At 42.6% G+C, this 16,055-nt stretch overlaps 2 protein-coding genes across 2 annotated transcripts in view; one reads left to right on the top strand and one right to left on the bottom strand.

Moving 5' to 3' along the window:
- Nucleotides 1–16,055, bottom strand: part of elmo1 (engulfment and cell motility 1 (ced-12 homolog, C. elegans)) — a gene marked incomplete at its 3' end in the record, with an annotated part of 190,733 nt that overhangs the window by 29,275 nt on the left and 145,403 nt on the right. The gene's annotated exons all lie outside the window — the stretch shown is intronic.
- On the top strand, nt 6,162–14,156 carry LOC310868174 (uncharacterized protein; the record flags this gene model as incomplete). The annotated part of the gene is made up of 4 exons (XM_083778453.1): nt 6,162–6,285; nt 12,005–12,371; nt 12,654–13,100; nt 14,143–14,156. Exons 2-4 carry the CDS (start codon nt 12,065–12,067, stop codon nt 14,154–14,156), a joined length of 768 nt encoding a protein of 255 aa, XP_083634579.1. The 5' UTR covers nt 6,162–6,285; nt 12,005–12,064.

The raw sequence follows: 16,055 nt of genomic DNA, 5'->3' as shown, positions 1-16,055 counted from the left end.
AATGCGGCATCAAGGCCCGCCAAGATACATTTTAGTCGACTGAATCAACTGTAGATTTAGTCGACTAAAATCTTATGATATTTAGTCGACTAAAACTAAAACATTCCAGGTGACTAAAATGTGACTAAAACTGAAGTGAAAACTATTCAAGAGACTTTGACTAAAAACCAAAATCAAAATTTGCTGCCAAAAACAACACTGGGTTTGTACCCGACAGCAACGATATTGAAACAGATCTACACTTAATGACGTCCGTTCCCTGCTCCAAGTGTGTCACGTTAATTAATCCGAACATGAATGGATCTCCATTCATGTCGGATTAATTAACATCCATGAAACATAATGCGTGTGGTCTTTGCCCGAGTCATCACAGCGATCATAGCTGGAGCCATTTATAACATGAGCGGGGGAGAGGGGGGGAGATGGGGGGGGAAAGACTGATACAGTGATTGCATAAGAGTTTCATCATCTTGCTGACTAGGTTGTAATGCCTGCTCTCGTCTCCTAGAAGCCCTTATATTTATAGTTATTTCTGCTTTGTACAAAACTAAAACTCCCCCGCCGAACCGACACCCCACTGATATCTCATATCCGTCTCTGTCGGGGTGGAAACCTCATACGTCCAAAACTGTTACATTTCAGGGTTCGAATTCAGAACGACAAGCTCAGTTTTGACCTCGTCGATGTGCTACTTCTGATGCTTTTAAGATAACTTTCATGGTGTGTGGGGGTGCGTGCGTTGCGTGTGTGTGCGTGCGTGTGTTGCGTGCGTTGTGTTGCGTGCGTGTTTTACGGAAAAGTATATAGGCCGTGAATTTACGGAAAAGCACAAGAAGTTAAAATGTTGGAGATGGGAGGTTTATTCTTCCTCATGCATACATGTGCTCTACAGAGACACCCACGTTCATCGCTGGCAGCATACTGTATGTCACCGTAGTATTAGAATGTACATGATATCCTAGACTAGAGGAGGAAGGTGACTCTGGAATTGGGAATAAGTGCCAATTCAGCAGCCAGCATCCCCCCCACCCCCCCCCCTCCAGGTGCCGCCAGGATAGAGACAAGCTTGTTTCTGTTTGTCTAATTGCGAGTGGCCAAGTATTTCCCTGCATTATTTATTTGACCACGCGGTCGCTGTAAAAGTGAGTGATACTGTAGTGTAGCGACATGATTTGAGGTGTTTGGGTCAGTGTGGAACGCAATGAAATGCTGTAGCGGTGATGTTTAGCCCTCGCTTTGGGGAAGGGGTGTCTGCCCTGATATACTGAAGACTGTGGATGTCGGCAAAGGTGACCAGTTAAGACCCACACATTGCCACTGTAAGTTTTACTACCCAATCACACACTCTATAGAACTAAGTAGTCTTCCTTGTACTGGATGTTGCGACCGTCGGAAACAACTCGACATAGTGTCTTTTATTTGGTTTATTTTGTAATGCCGTTCACACAAACACACTCACACCAACTAAACACTGCACAAAATCAGGTTAGTATAAACCTACAGTAGGAAACACAAACAAATAGGAAACAACAATTACTACCATGCAATATCTGAAATAAGAACTGCACATTGAATGAATAGGGTTTGTTTGTCGCACAAAGTACGCTCATGAATCCCCTAGAAATCTTACCGGCTGTCACTCGTGATGTGTGAAGATGGAATGCTAGCAAACACACACCGGACACACATCTCCTGTCGCGCATGCGCAGTGGACTATCTGACGGTAAAATATCATAATATAAAGAACCCCAAACGTCCCCCTAAACACACAGAAATATACAGAAATCCCCCAATTACTTTAAAGACGCCCCACCGGATGCAAAATACACCCCACCTTACTGGAATCTTTGTTAGAAGTAAAAACATACACGTTAGTTCTTGAAAGTGAAAGTGCGTCACATCATGCCCTGACTCAACTGTCCACCAGATGCCACTGACCACATCCACGTATATAATGCAACAATTCCCACAGCCACTAACAAAATGGTACCCAAATGGTCTCCTAAGTCAGTGGTTCCCAAACTATGTCAAGGACCCCTAAATCCACATGTATTACCCTGCGGGTCCCCCATTTGAACAGATATGCCAGGGACCCCCATGAGGGACCCCCATGTCTCAGGGACCCCCATGAGACATGATCTTTATCACGGCTCTAGCAGTGATTCTCAAACATTTTAATTTCAAGCACCACCAGTTGGACATGCATTAGGTAACGAATACGGACCCCCATTTAATGGCATTTTTTTAATCTCTGGGACCCCAAATTTATATCATAAAATCAATGTTATTTTAACTCAGAGAGTGTACAAATGGAACCAAATGGACCCGTTGTTCTATCTGAGTTACAGACCCATATAGGGTCCATTTGGTTCCTATAACTATCAAGGACTCCTGGGGGTCCCCGGCCCCCACTTTGGTAACCGTGGTCCTATAAGATATTAGCACGGACATAAATACATGAATTAAAAGCCAGTTGCTCATTCACTCTCTCCTGCTCTTCTATTTGTCTTAGATATCGGCAAGCTGCTGATGCTCATAATGACCCCGTGTCACTGACTCGCATGACAATTCTGTCTAAAAAAAACAAGGTGTATGCCTACTATGGCTACACCGTTCCATCGACAGGCACTCGGCCCACAACACCGCCGTCAGGCGCTTCTGATCCACGTCCTCTGAAAGGCTGAATCACAACATATGTGACTAAACTTGACTGAGGGACTGCCATTGGATTTTTTTTTAATTTTCGTTTTTTCATGTCATATGAAAGCAGGGAATCATAGCTTCAAATTGACATATTGGTTGTTCAGTTTGACCCACCGGTTTTGGAGATATGGCTTATAGAATAATGTCTTGCAGAAAACAGCGAGTTGAGAAAACAGGCTTGAAAAAGGTTAACTTCTGTGGTCTCTAACATTACACCTATAGCTACATGTTTAAGCATTTATTTCATATTTACATATTTACATTTCAGCTCTGACACTTATTTCAGACATGCTCTAGTATGTGACGAGTCTGCCTGTGCTATTAAGTAAAAATAAATGTTTTTCTCCTCGTGTAATTTGCGCGATGGCAGTCTCTCAGTCAAATCTGGTCACATTTTGTCGTCCTCTCTCAGAAGTTGCTGATGAATAAATAAATGCAAATCAGGCGTCACTGGGCGGCGTGCGCCATCTGGGGCCTTTCAAAACCAGGAGTGACTTTACTGGAGGATAACTATACTGAGGTCATCGCGTTTGTACCTTGATGTTGGTGTGTGTGTGTGTGTGTGTGTGTGAAAAAGGTTAAACATATGCAGCTGCGTTGGACGAGTCCATCTGTGTGTCTCTGCATGGCTCACAGAAAGCCTTAGCAGAAGAAGCGGTCAATGGGAGCACACTGAAAGGCAGTATGCCAGACCAGAGTGGAGTGTAGAGGAGAGTGGAGCGTTATTCATACAGTCTGGATTTATCGGTGGTGAGGTGACCACCAACGAACTACAACATGACGTCACTGAGCCGCGGTGAAGAGCAAACCACCGCCACCACTCCAGCCCTTCTCTCTGTTTTTACTCACCACCGCTCAACGTCATTTCAGCTCCGGTGGTCAGCTCAGCACCGGATCGGTGGTCAGCTCACCACCGGAGCGGTGGTCACCTCACCACCGGAGCGGTGGTCACCTCACCACCGGAGCGGTGGTCACCTCACCAACGGAGCGGTGGTCACCTCACCAACGGAGCGGTGGTCACCTCACCACCGGAGTGGTGGTCACCTCACCAGTCACCTCGCCACCGGATCGGTGGTCACCTCGCCACCGGAGCGGTGTGGTCACCTCACCACCGGAGCGGTGGTCACCTCACCAGTCACCTCGCCACCGGAGCGGTGGTCACCTCACCAGTCACCTCGCCACCGGAGCGGTGGTCACCTCACCACCGGAGCGGTGGTCACCCCACCACCGGAGAGGTGGTCACCTCACCACCGGAGAGGTGGTCACCTCACCACCGGAGAGGTGGTCACCTCACCACCGGAGAGGTGGTCACCCCGCCACTACGAATGAGCCTTGAGAGGGCAGAAAACAGTCGGCGCTCGAGCGCTGGTCATGCAGCGCTGGAGAGCGACGAGGCAGGGTTTTAAATACATTGTTTTCAATGAGAGTGCCGCAAATTTCAGCAATGCTAGGAGGCATGTGTGCAACATGACAACCGTTTTTAAAGTATTGTACAGTGACAACTGAAGTCTCTGTAATGTTTATGTTGTACTATTCATTACTTAAATGCCTTGATATCATATGTCATATTCGACCATATAGGCCTAGCCTATTATTGCATATCATTTTATTATTGTTAGATTTGCATTTCTTCAAATATGCACACCAACTAATAAGCTTTCAATTGAACTATTACCTACAACAAACTACATCAAACTTTTCCAAACCGAGCACGTAATTTTTTTTTTATAAAGTATATTTATTGGTTTTTTAAAGACAAACAGACATTACACAACAAGAACATAATAACAAACAAAAGAAAAGAAAAGAAAAACAGCTCAGGCACAACACTATTAAATAAAAATATTGAATATAGCCTACACAGACATGACAAGGACAATGAACCATAATGACAAGTGACTTTCGAATTTTCATAGACTCCCAATCAGGGAATACATCCAAACAGTACATTAATACATATATTAAAAACAACAGTTATTATAGGCACCAAATCATTACAAGAGCAGACCCATGCATGCTCCACTCAAAGGCGGCAGCCGCCACCCCTCCAGGCGGCATAGTACAGCAGAGAATAGGAACGATCTTTCACTTGGTGATACAAGCGTGAAATTTGGCATGAACATGCCTCTGGGTCACCTCTTTAACTTTTTTTAACCGAGCCAACGAAAAATCTAATATGGCGGTCATTTTTCAAGATGGCCGCCACATCTAATCGTTAGCCTATGTCTACATTTCTTACAAATTTTAGGAAAAATGTCACCATCATAGATAGATAGATAGTTTATTTATTTTTTATTTTTTTATATTCTTTATATTATTTGCTTATTTTTTTGTTATTATTTTTAGTTTTCATACTGAAAATGGTAGCATGCTAATGCTAACTTAATGCTAACATGGTAGCATGCTAATGCTAACATAATAATGCTAACATGGTAATATGCTAGCATGCTAACATAGCATGCTAACATGATAATGCTAACATGCTAATTAGCATTAGAAAATGGTAGCATTAGCATGCTACCATTTTCAGTATGAAAAATAAAAATAAAAAATAATAATATAAAGAATAAAAAAATAAAAAAATAAAAATCTATCTATCTATCTATAATGGTGAAATTTTTCCTAAAATGTGTAAGAAATGTAGACATAGGCTAACATTTAGATGTGGCGGCCATCTTGAAATAGCACCGCCATATTGGATTCTTGGATGGCTCGGTTAAAGAAGTTAAAGAGGTGACCCAGAGGCATGTTCATGCCAAATTCCACGCTTGTATCACCAAGCGAACAACCGTTCCAATGATCTGCTATATTTTTTTATTTGGCGGCCATCTTGAAAAATGACCGCCATATTGGATTTTTCGCTGGCTCGGTTAAAAAAGTTAAAGAGGTGACCCAGAGGCATGTTCATGCCAAATCTCCCGCTTCTATCACCAAGTGAAAGGTTCTCTCACAATATGGCTGTTAGCCGCTGTACTAGCAGGGCCACCGCCAAGCACGTAATTATGATTAAGCACAGCTGGTACTATATACACCCGGCATTTAAGCACGCACCAGCAAGTGCGTGTCATGCACTAGGGGTGTCCAACCGATAACCGTTAGCCGTTTATTAAAATGGTTACCGACAACACTAACGGCTAATGGTTTACCGATAAAAAAAAATATATTTTATTTTGAAGCGCCGAGAGCAGGCACCGGCCAAAGCACCAAGCCCCTCTTTCCACCTTTACTGTCAGTGCAACCACGCATGTGCCGTGACTTACTTCCCCCAAAACAAAAACACCAAAACAACTGCATGTAGTGGACTGTGGAAGCAGGAGGGAAAAAGAAAAAAAAGACGAACACACACACAGCATTGCGCCCCCAGATCTGCCCTTCATGCAACGAACGTTGGTTCCTTAAACGGCAGATCGCGTAGTGCGCATGCGCACAGCCATTGTACAGTAGGCCTATGTGCGTTCTCACACAGCTAGCTGTTAGCCTGTTAGCAGTGTCGTTAGAAAACACTTTAATAATAATAATACCAACAGTAAGCAGTTTGAAAACAGTGTGGTCGTTAAGCAGCTCAACCCTGAAACACAGCAGGTAAGATCAACTGATTCACCTTGTTTTACTACATTTATCTTTTATATTATTGACGCATCTTTTAACATGGAACAACACGACGAGTATTTCTCTCATATCTGCTTGTTAGTTATAAATTATCCTAAACAAGCAGTAATTAATACTAGCAGCAGTAATAATATTGTAACTAGTTTTAAACAAGCAGTAATAGCAGTATAGTTAATACTAGCAGCAGTAATACAGACGGCTGCAATTCGAAACTGGCCCCCTTTCCCCCTCACTATGGGGTATATCTTCCACCCCTTATCCCTGAACTAATTGTCTCGACCAGGCCGAAGGCATGGGGGGAGAGTATGTTTTGCACTCCGTCCGTGTGTCCGTCCGTGTGTGTGTCCGTGAGCAGCTAATCTCGGCCACCGTTAACCCGGTCGATGCCAAATTTTGCACACACACTCCCTGGATGCCAACGATGAACCTCTGCCCCAAACTTTCCAGAACGGCCTGTTATAGCGCCACCAGGAGGCCGCTTTGTGCAAAACAAGTTTTTGCACAGTACACCTACAGATTTTGTCCAAACATCGCGCAAATTGGTACACAGTCTCTCTAGAGCCATTCAACGAAACTGGTCTTTCAGATTTCTCAGACTCCATCCTGATTGGTTAAGATTGGCTTCCAAAGTTCACAGGAGTGCTCAGTTTCAAACAAAATGCTGCAAATCATGAACACATCGCGTGATTTCCGTGAAATTGTGCACGCACATTCCCACTAGGCCGAGGACGAAATGCCACATGAACAATTTCAACTCAGCCTCAAGGTGGCGCTATAACTGGCCGAAAAGTGTTTTTACCTCTAACTGCACGGATCTGTGGATAATTTACTTTTGTTGCCCTTTTATCCAACCACCAGATGAAGGCAAGCTGCAATGTCCTACATTCCTATCCTGGTGGAGACCTGTGCCCAGAAGGGCACTTTTTCTCACATTTTCTTTATATTTAAAAAAATAGTGAATAGTGAATCTACAAGCTCACAACGTGTAGATGTAGATCGGCTAGTTGAACTATTTTTTAATGTTTTTCAAAATAGTAGAAAATGGCAAATACGTCTAGGGATAAGGGTTAAGTGTGGCGCAAGATGGAGCCCTAGATGTTTTTCCCCTTTTATCTCCTTTTATGATGATTTCCTGTTTTTGGTTACTATAGAAGTGTATCTCTGTACGTCTCTACATGTTCTGATGAATTGAAAAGGGTGGACCCGATTGTAAACAAGTAATGCTTTCTGGTGTCGTCCACAGTCAACAGTTTTTGTATCGAGTTGTACTTGATATGTAGGCTACTGTAATTCTGCAAACTGTTAAAGGACCACTTTTCAACCTATCTTCATATAATAGGTCCTCACTAATAATCATGATAAAATGGCACAATTATTTTCTACTCAGTCTGTGCCTCATAGGAGGGCTGTGGGCAGTTCAGAAACCGTCCTCCAGTGACATGATCATTAGGCAGATTGTTTTTTAAACAAGATTTGTTTTTACAAAAATGTTAAGATTTGTTTTGTCGTGAGAACGATAGCTTCCATTTTCGCTTAAATCAATCAGTCTGTCATAAATGTGATTTTTTTAGTTTGTACTGCATCGCTGAAAAAATGTAGCTGCTTGTACTGCTAGCTAAAGGCTGTGAGCTAATGCGAGTGGTGTTGTGTTCCTCACAGAGGCCCCCACCTTCCTGTTTAACCCGGAAAGGAAACAAGCTCCGTAGAGTGGGAGCAGACGGGCGGAACCTCTGCAGTGTGAGCAAGCTAACACTAGATGGCGCTAAAGGATTTAAAGAAACCTTTTACGAGGGCTCCTGTTAGGGTCTTCATGGTGTTTTTGTTGACCAGTGAGAGTGAGGAGATCCTGTATAGGAATTGTTCTTTGAGTTTTTTTTTACATTGGTGGCCATTTTATCACAGGAAAATTTCCTCCAGGATGGAACCTAGGTAGGTAATTTATCCGTGTGATATTATTGTCACCCACTCTAACCAAGAAGCCATCTGCCTTTTTGATCTTACTATTTGATCCAAAGATTCAGTTTTTCCCAGGTGTAATGATAGTTTTTGTTATCAGCGAGCCAGGTGCAGATTCTACCGAGTTCAGAGATGAGCTGAAGCCTTTTCAAGCTGCAGGTTGTCAAAGGTGCAAACGTAGTTTGTAAATGAGCAGGATTTGTACTCTGTCCACTGTAATGTTAACACGTACAATCTGAGTTTTGTCTCCACCAGGCCAAAGGCATGGGGAGAGAGTATGTTTTGCACTCCGTACGTGTGTGTGTGTCCTTCCGTCCGTCCGTTACAAACTAATCTCTGACACCGTTAACCCGGTGGATGCCAAACTTTGCATGCACACTCCCTGGATGCCAATGATGAACCTCTGCCCCACATCTTCCAGAACTGCCTATAATAGCGCCACCATGGGGCAGCTTTTCACATTCTTTACCTATAACTGCACCGATCTGCGTGAAACGTTGTATGCACACTCCCTATAGGCCAAGAACAAACCTTTGATCTACATTTTTCACATCTGCCTTTTATAGCGCCACCAGGAGGCCAACTTTTGTAAAACAAATGTTTTGATATTACTCCTCATTCTGTCCAAAAGTCTCGCGAATCGTTACACAGTATCTCTATAGTCATGTGTTCAAGACGGATCTGTCTGATATTTTATATTCCATCCTAATTGGCTATAATTCGTTTTCAAGATTGGCCTGTTTTGAACAAAAAGCATCAAATCATGAACGCAGCGTGCAATTTATGTGAAACCTTTCACACATTTTCTTGCTAGGCTGAGGATTATATCCCACCTTTTTCACATTGGCCTGTTATAGCGCCACCAGGAGGCCAAAACCTTACCTGGCTTGGTGGAGACCTGTGCCCCGAGGGCCACTTTTTCTAGTTTAATTATTTGTTCGACTTCTCCTGGTGCGAGTTGACTTGTGGCAATGAAGTTGACTTGTTGAGAAGTCGACTTTGGTTACTGCCCTATTGTGTTGTGGTGCACACACCATTGAAATGTAACCCTAACACACCATTGAAATGTAAATGTAATCACACCCCTGTGAAGTGAGCGGTGCAACATTTGCACCGCTCACTTATGCACTTCACAGGGGTGTGATTTTTATTATTATTACAGTATTAGTTTTTTTTTCTTATGAAAGCAGAGTCTTCTGTTTCATACGGTATATAGTATGTACATGTCGCTATAGGCCTTATTCTGTGAATATTTAGTTGTTCACGTCCATGCCTTCTCTAAAGTTATCTCTGGTGGGCGCAAGCTGCATTCAATAACCAATTACTGACAAACTGTACATGGGATCAATGTGTACTGTTTTCCTCCTAAAAGTAGACATTCAGGGCTTTCATTCGTTGTATAGTATGTATAGGATATTCATTTATTTGTGTTCATTTTTATATCTGCCTGTCAATGTCTGTGACTTTAAACCTTCATAACTCTGCTTTCATGAGGATGATGATGCGCGCCTCGCCTAATCTATCTCACAGATCTGCTTTCATTGTCTCGATCGCAGTAACAGTCTTGATACGTATTATCAAGTAATACTATTCCACCGTTCAGGTTCAGAACTATAGTATAACGGTGAGAGAGACGCGTTACTGAATCGGCGATGTGGGTGGTTTGCAAGCTATAGGGGACATGTTTGGGCATGCCTCTCTCTCTGGACACCTTCTTTGAAGCACTTTTCATCGCTCCCCCGTAGGAGCGATGACGCCCGGCTGTGATGACACATCGACGAGGAAGGGAAAAAGGGCTTCCACTGTACACAACGGTTTAGGATGCATTATACATTACAACCGGGTCGATGACGTCCCCGACACGTTCATTGCGGTCTTAGCACTGCAATTATAATGAATAAAAAAGTGTTACAATCACACGTCCGAGCTAGTGATCGCTGACGAAGACGGCTATGGTGATCCGTGATCGTGATTCCCCAACGGAAGACCTGTAACCCGGCCAGCGGACTGTTGTCATGGCGGTCCCTCGTCCCTCGATACTGTGATTCGTTTGTTAGTTCATAGTATGAAGAAGGAAACATGCATCTGTCCATGTGTGTTGATGCAATGTCGATCCGGTGCAGATTATTATTATTCGCCGTGGGGTTTTATGGCGGTTGGCATCATACGGGCAAGTCGGTGCTTAGGCAGTTCAATTCATCATGTTTTTTCCGAGACCGAGAGACAGACCCCCCCCCCCCCCCCCCATCTGGCAAGGTCCTCCTCCTCGGGAGAAACCATGGAAAAACAGGAGGGGAGGGGGGGATTGAGTGTTGTGGTGTTCGGTGAAATGTGACTCTTCTATTTACACACACTAGATCATGGGCGCGTCCATTTTAGATGCCCTGGCATCTACACGTAAAGGAAGCGGCCCACCATCCTCTTTTCAGGAGGGGGGGGGGGGTTCCCCTCTTTTTTCCGGATCACGTAACCGGAGCTACTTTATATATTGTCCGGGCGCATAGAAAGATGAATGAAAGTATTCAATAAAAAGTGATATAAGCGTATAGATACGCCATTCGCAACGGACGCATGGCTGACGTATGACGTATCCATACGCACTTAGCAAATTATGTGTTAAATATTGTTTATATGCATGCATTCATGAGCCGACTTGCTGACCGGCTGACGGTAATGAGCACATTTTTTTAATAGGAAGATATATGTGAGCATACCATTAACAACCTATATAAGGCAAGGTTTCTGAATCCATTCCATCCACAAAAACACTCCTTGGGCTAAAAACGGCAATAGCCCAATGAGTGCCCAATTGGTCTTTAATAGTGCTTTTGATTGATCAAGTCATAATTCATTGTCGTTTCTTTGCTGCTTGTTTTCTCCAAAAAATAGTCCAAAGTTGTTGTTTTAGTCCAATCAGCCCAATGTTCAGATCTAAATAGTGATTTCTGATTGCATCACGCAAGCCATATTATCGCATGTGGTGAAAACTAAGACATGTCGGCTGCTGCTCGTAAAACTTGTTGCTCCTCCTCTCGTTGTATTGGGCTGTGTGGGCCGGAAGTAGTTGGCGCTTATTCACAGATATTGCCTGGTTGCCTGCAGTAATTTCACATGGACAGCAGGGGGGCGATGAAAGTGTTAACATTATGGTAATTGTTAGGGTCTAGCCGAGCCTCGGTCCGACCCAGTTAGGGTAGGGCAGGGCCGGGATTTAATTCTGTTTCTTTCATTCGCCTGTATCTCCTATTCCTTGTCCCAGATGGCATTTTTGGTCCAAACAAGGTTTATTCCACGGTCCACGCTGTGATGCGCCTCCATTATGTTTTAGCAGCACCCGCGGTAAACATGGAATGGTGATGCATCGTCACACAAACTAACATAAGATCATAACTTCCGGTCTGGGTTTTTTGCTCTTCAAAATAAGAGTTAAATAGGGAAAAATGCTGGCGTGAATTATATCACAAGTTATCAAATGCTGGCGGCCTAAGCATTAAAGCATAATTAAATGTTGACATCTTGCCCTATATAGGTAATGGTATGGTCACATATAAGACCTTGTAAAATAAATTGCTCAATACCAACAGCTGGTCAGCAAGTGGACTCATTCAATTAAGTATTTTTTAAGTATATAGGCAATATTTTAGGCCAATTAAAACACATTTCCCACTCCCCACCCCTGGCTGCCGGACTATAGATATCCAGTTATTAAAGTCCATCCTTATTCACTTGATTTCAGACCGGAGTCCAGACTGCAGGTGAAGACGAACTCTTCAGACTCATAAGAACTACAATACCCATGATGCATCACTCCCAGGTGAAGATGAACTCTCCAGACTCAGCCAGGGACGTTTCTATTAAACAGGAAGCTGAAGACGTTTCTATCAAACACGAAGCTGAAGACGTTTCTATTAAACAGGAAGCTGAAGACGTTTCTATTAAACAGGAAGCTGAAGACGTTTCTATCAAACAGGAAGCTGAAGACGTTTCTATTAAACAGGAAGCTGAAGACGTTTCTATTAAACAGGAAGCTGAAGACGTTTCTATTAAACAGGAAGCTGAAGACGTTTCTATTAAACAGGAAGCTGAAGACCAGCCACACCTCAGTAAGTTTCATGTTCTCTTCCTTTCTTTAATATGTTCTGTAGGGCTGCCACAATGTCTTATTTTCACTGGACAGTAACAATGGCAAACTAGAAAATATTGTTCCTGAAGAAACAATGTTTTTTGCTAAAACTTTCAAAACAGTAATAACCTGTAGTTAGTAACGGTGTAGTCAATCTTATCTTGGTAGGTAATGGCTCATTGTGTACATGGAACATGGAAGAAGAATGGATTTACATTTTAGGAATCCAGTGTTGATCATCATGTTATGTTTCTGCTCCTAGACATCCTGCACATGGTTGTGTGTAAAGAGGATGTTTCTCCTGAACAGGAGAGGAGCCCCAGTCTGCTCCAAGAGGAACCAGAGCACATTAAAGAAGAACAGGAGGAGCTTAAAGAGGAAAAGGAGGAGCTTAAAGAGGAACAGGAGGAACTACTTCAAAGACCAGAGGAACCTGTTGGGTCAACGTTGACATTACTAGCAGTGAAAGGTGATGATGAAAATTATGATGAAGACATATCTTCCCACTGCTGTGAGGTTGAAGTTGAACTTGAATCTGACACTGAAGTCACTAAAGACAGTGAAGATTGGGAAAAGACCAGTGAAGACGATGACGAACGGCGTGACAGGAGTTTCAGTTACTCAGGTTCCCTGAAGAAGCACCAGCGTGTCCACACTGGAGAAAAACCTTTCCAATGCAAACATTGTCTCAAGAGTTTCAGCAGGTCAGGTAACCTAAATCAACACCTTCGTGTCCACACTGGAGAAAAACCTTTCCAATGTAAACATTGTGACAAGAGTTTCAGCAGGTCAGGTGAACTGAACAGACACCAGTATGTCCACACTGGAGAAAAACCTTTCCAATGTAAACATTGTGACAAGAATTTCAACAATTCAAGTGTTCTGAAGAGACACCTTTTTGTCCACACAGGAGAAAAACCTTTTAACTGTAAACATTGTGACAAGAGTTTTACTACATCATCTTCCCTGACCACACACCTTCGTGTCCACACTGGAGAAAAAACTTTCCAATGTAAACATTGTGACAATAGTTTCAAATATTCAAGTCAACTAAAGTCACACCAGCGTATCCATACTGGAGAAAAACCTTTCCAATGTAAACATTGTGACAAGAGTTTCAACATTTCAAGTAATCTGAAGAGACACCTTCGTTTCCACACTGGAGAAAAACCTTTCCAATGTAGACATTGTGACAAGAGTTTCATTTGCTCAAGCGTTCTGAAGAGACACCTTCGTGTCCACACTGGAGAAAAACCTTTCCAATGTAAACGTTGTGACAAGAGTTTCAGTAGGTCAGATGAACTGAAGAAACACCAGCATATACACACTGGACGAAAACCTTCCCAATGTAAACATTGTGACAAGAGTTTTACATGCACATCTGGCCTGAAAACACACCAGCGTATCCACACTGGAGAAAAACCTTTCCAATGTAAACATTGTGACAAGAGTTTTACATACACATATGGCCTGAAAACACACCAGTGTTTCCTCACAGGAGTTAAACCTTTCCAATGTAAACATTGTGACAAGAGTTTCAAGAGGTCAGATGAACTGAAGAAACACCAGCGTATACACACTGGACAAAAACCTTTCCAATGTAAACATTGTGACAAGAGTTTTACAGGCACATCTGGCCTGAAAACACACCAGCGTATCCACACTGGAGAAAAACCTTTCCAGTGTAAACATTGTGACAAGGGTTTCAGACAGTTGGGTAATTATAAGTCCCACATTCATGTCCACACTAGAGAAAAACCTTTAACACTACGACGTCGGAGCAGCCGTTCTGACCGGATTTGAGATTTAAAACGTTTTGTAAATATGATTTTAGGCATACATCTCTTACTCAGTCTGGCTATAATCGGCACAATCGACCGCCGTCCCCCTTTCTCCCCCACTCGCCTTTTGTTTGCACTGCTTGATAATGGTGTCTTTTATAAACCGATTCCCCGACATTTCCTTTTCACTTGATATCGTTTCGTAGAGAGGGCCTACACAACCGATCTATATACCAAATGAAAGCCCCAATTCCGTAGTTTACATGGTATTTTGATTTTTTAAATGAGCAAAAAATGAGCGAGTTATGATTTAAAGAAAAGAGGAACACACAACACAGACAGCTGGAGACGGCATTGTTCAAGCCTGCATTCCATGTCCAACGAATTAAATCATATACGTTTGGCTGGTTAATTAACTTGGAATTTGTTTATTATTTTGATAAGATAATAGGAATATGAATACAATGATTATTATCCATGATGAGGGTGGGATGTTATTGAATGCATGCTCGGTTAGACTCGACCCGACATTTACTTTCCATGAAGCGAGAATGCTTGCCGATGCGCGATACAAAATAAAAAGTGTTTGAAATAATTCCAACCAGATAGACCTCCCGAACCTCTAAATGTTTTGTCAGTCAAAAGAACAGTTCTTTCTGCAAGCGACGTGGAACGTATGTAGGCCTGCTGCTGTGGATTAATTTGTTTCACAGCCGGCATATAGGCTCAATATCGCCAGCTCTTTGTCAGTCAAAAGAGTTCAGCCTGTCCGTCCTTCTTTATCTGTAAACTTTTCTGCAAGCGACCAGACCCGTGGAACTTTCCTTTTTCTCTCTCTCTCCCTCTCAGGGAAGCATGTAAATGTTCATGAATTCAATAACTGCGCAATGTTATAAACAGCAGCTGAGCTGGGGTTTCAACATGCAGTGGCATTTCACGTGTGGAGTTTATTTTTTGTATCACCAGGCTGCAGACTGTAGCCTATATTTTTCTATTTAGTGTGCAAGGCTTACATCCGGTCTAAAGCCCACCCACTGTATGCGCTGATTTCCATACACAATACATACACGATCCGTATCCTCCCCACACCGGATGTTGAATTCACAGTGCTAACGGCCATATTTGAACGACAAAGAAATGCAATGTTTTTTATTAATTAAACTGATATAACAACATAACGTGGCTAATAATTGTTTATTTGGAATGTACTTTGGCTGGTAATTTAGGTAAATATAACGCGACTCACTTGTATAAGTAATTTACCGCGGACAGGCCGCATTTAATGCAATACATTGGCTTTAGTAATGTTGTTAGCTTATAATATTAGCAACTGTAAGCTAACGGCTGGAGGACTACGGACAATCCGGTCAATAACATCATTACACTTAAACATTAATACAATTATGTCATGTTTACATGCCTAGTCAAGCAGTCTGTACATCGCGTGGGGTCACATATATTAATTACATCAATAACACACAAGAAAAGACGAGTGATCTTGGCTCTTTTGGAAGGAAAAAAAGAACAACAAAAGGCAGCAACGCGACACTCTTCCATGGCTATGTTGCAATATATGCCTATATAATCCGTGAAGTGTACATTTTCATTGGGTGTATAATAATGTATTATGTACATGTATAAGAGAGGGAAGGAAAAAAAAGAAAAGTGCGTGCGTGTAGGCAACAATGTCGTCTCCAGCTGAAGAGGTGTGAACGAGTGGTGCGGGGGAGAAAGGAAGGAATAGTCAGACTGAGTAGTAGTGACATTTTTTCAGACTTCCTAGTGTTAAAATGTAAACATTGTGACAAGAGTTTTGACAATTCAAGTGTTCTGAAGAGACACCTTCGTGTCCACACTGGAGAAAAACCTTTCCAATGTAAACA

Source organism: Protomyctophum parallelum (assembly GCF_964188405.1).
Source record: "Protomyctophum parallelum genome assembly, chromosome: 1".
NCBI lineage: Eukaryota > Metazoa > Chordata > Actinopteri > Myctophiformes > Myctophidae > Protomyctophum > Protomyctophum parallelum.
This window is presented reverse-complemented; position numbering and strand designations above follow the sequence as displayed.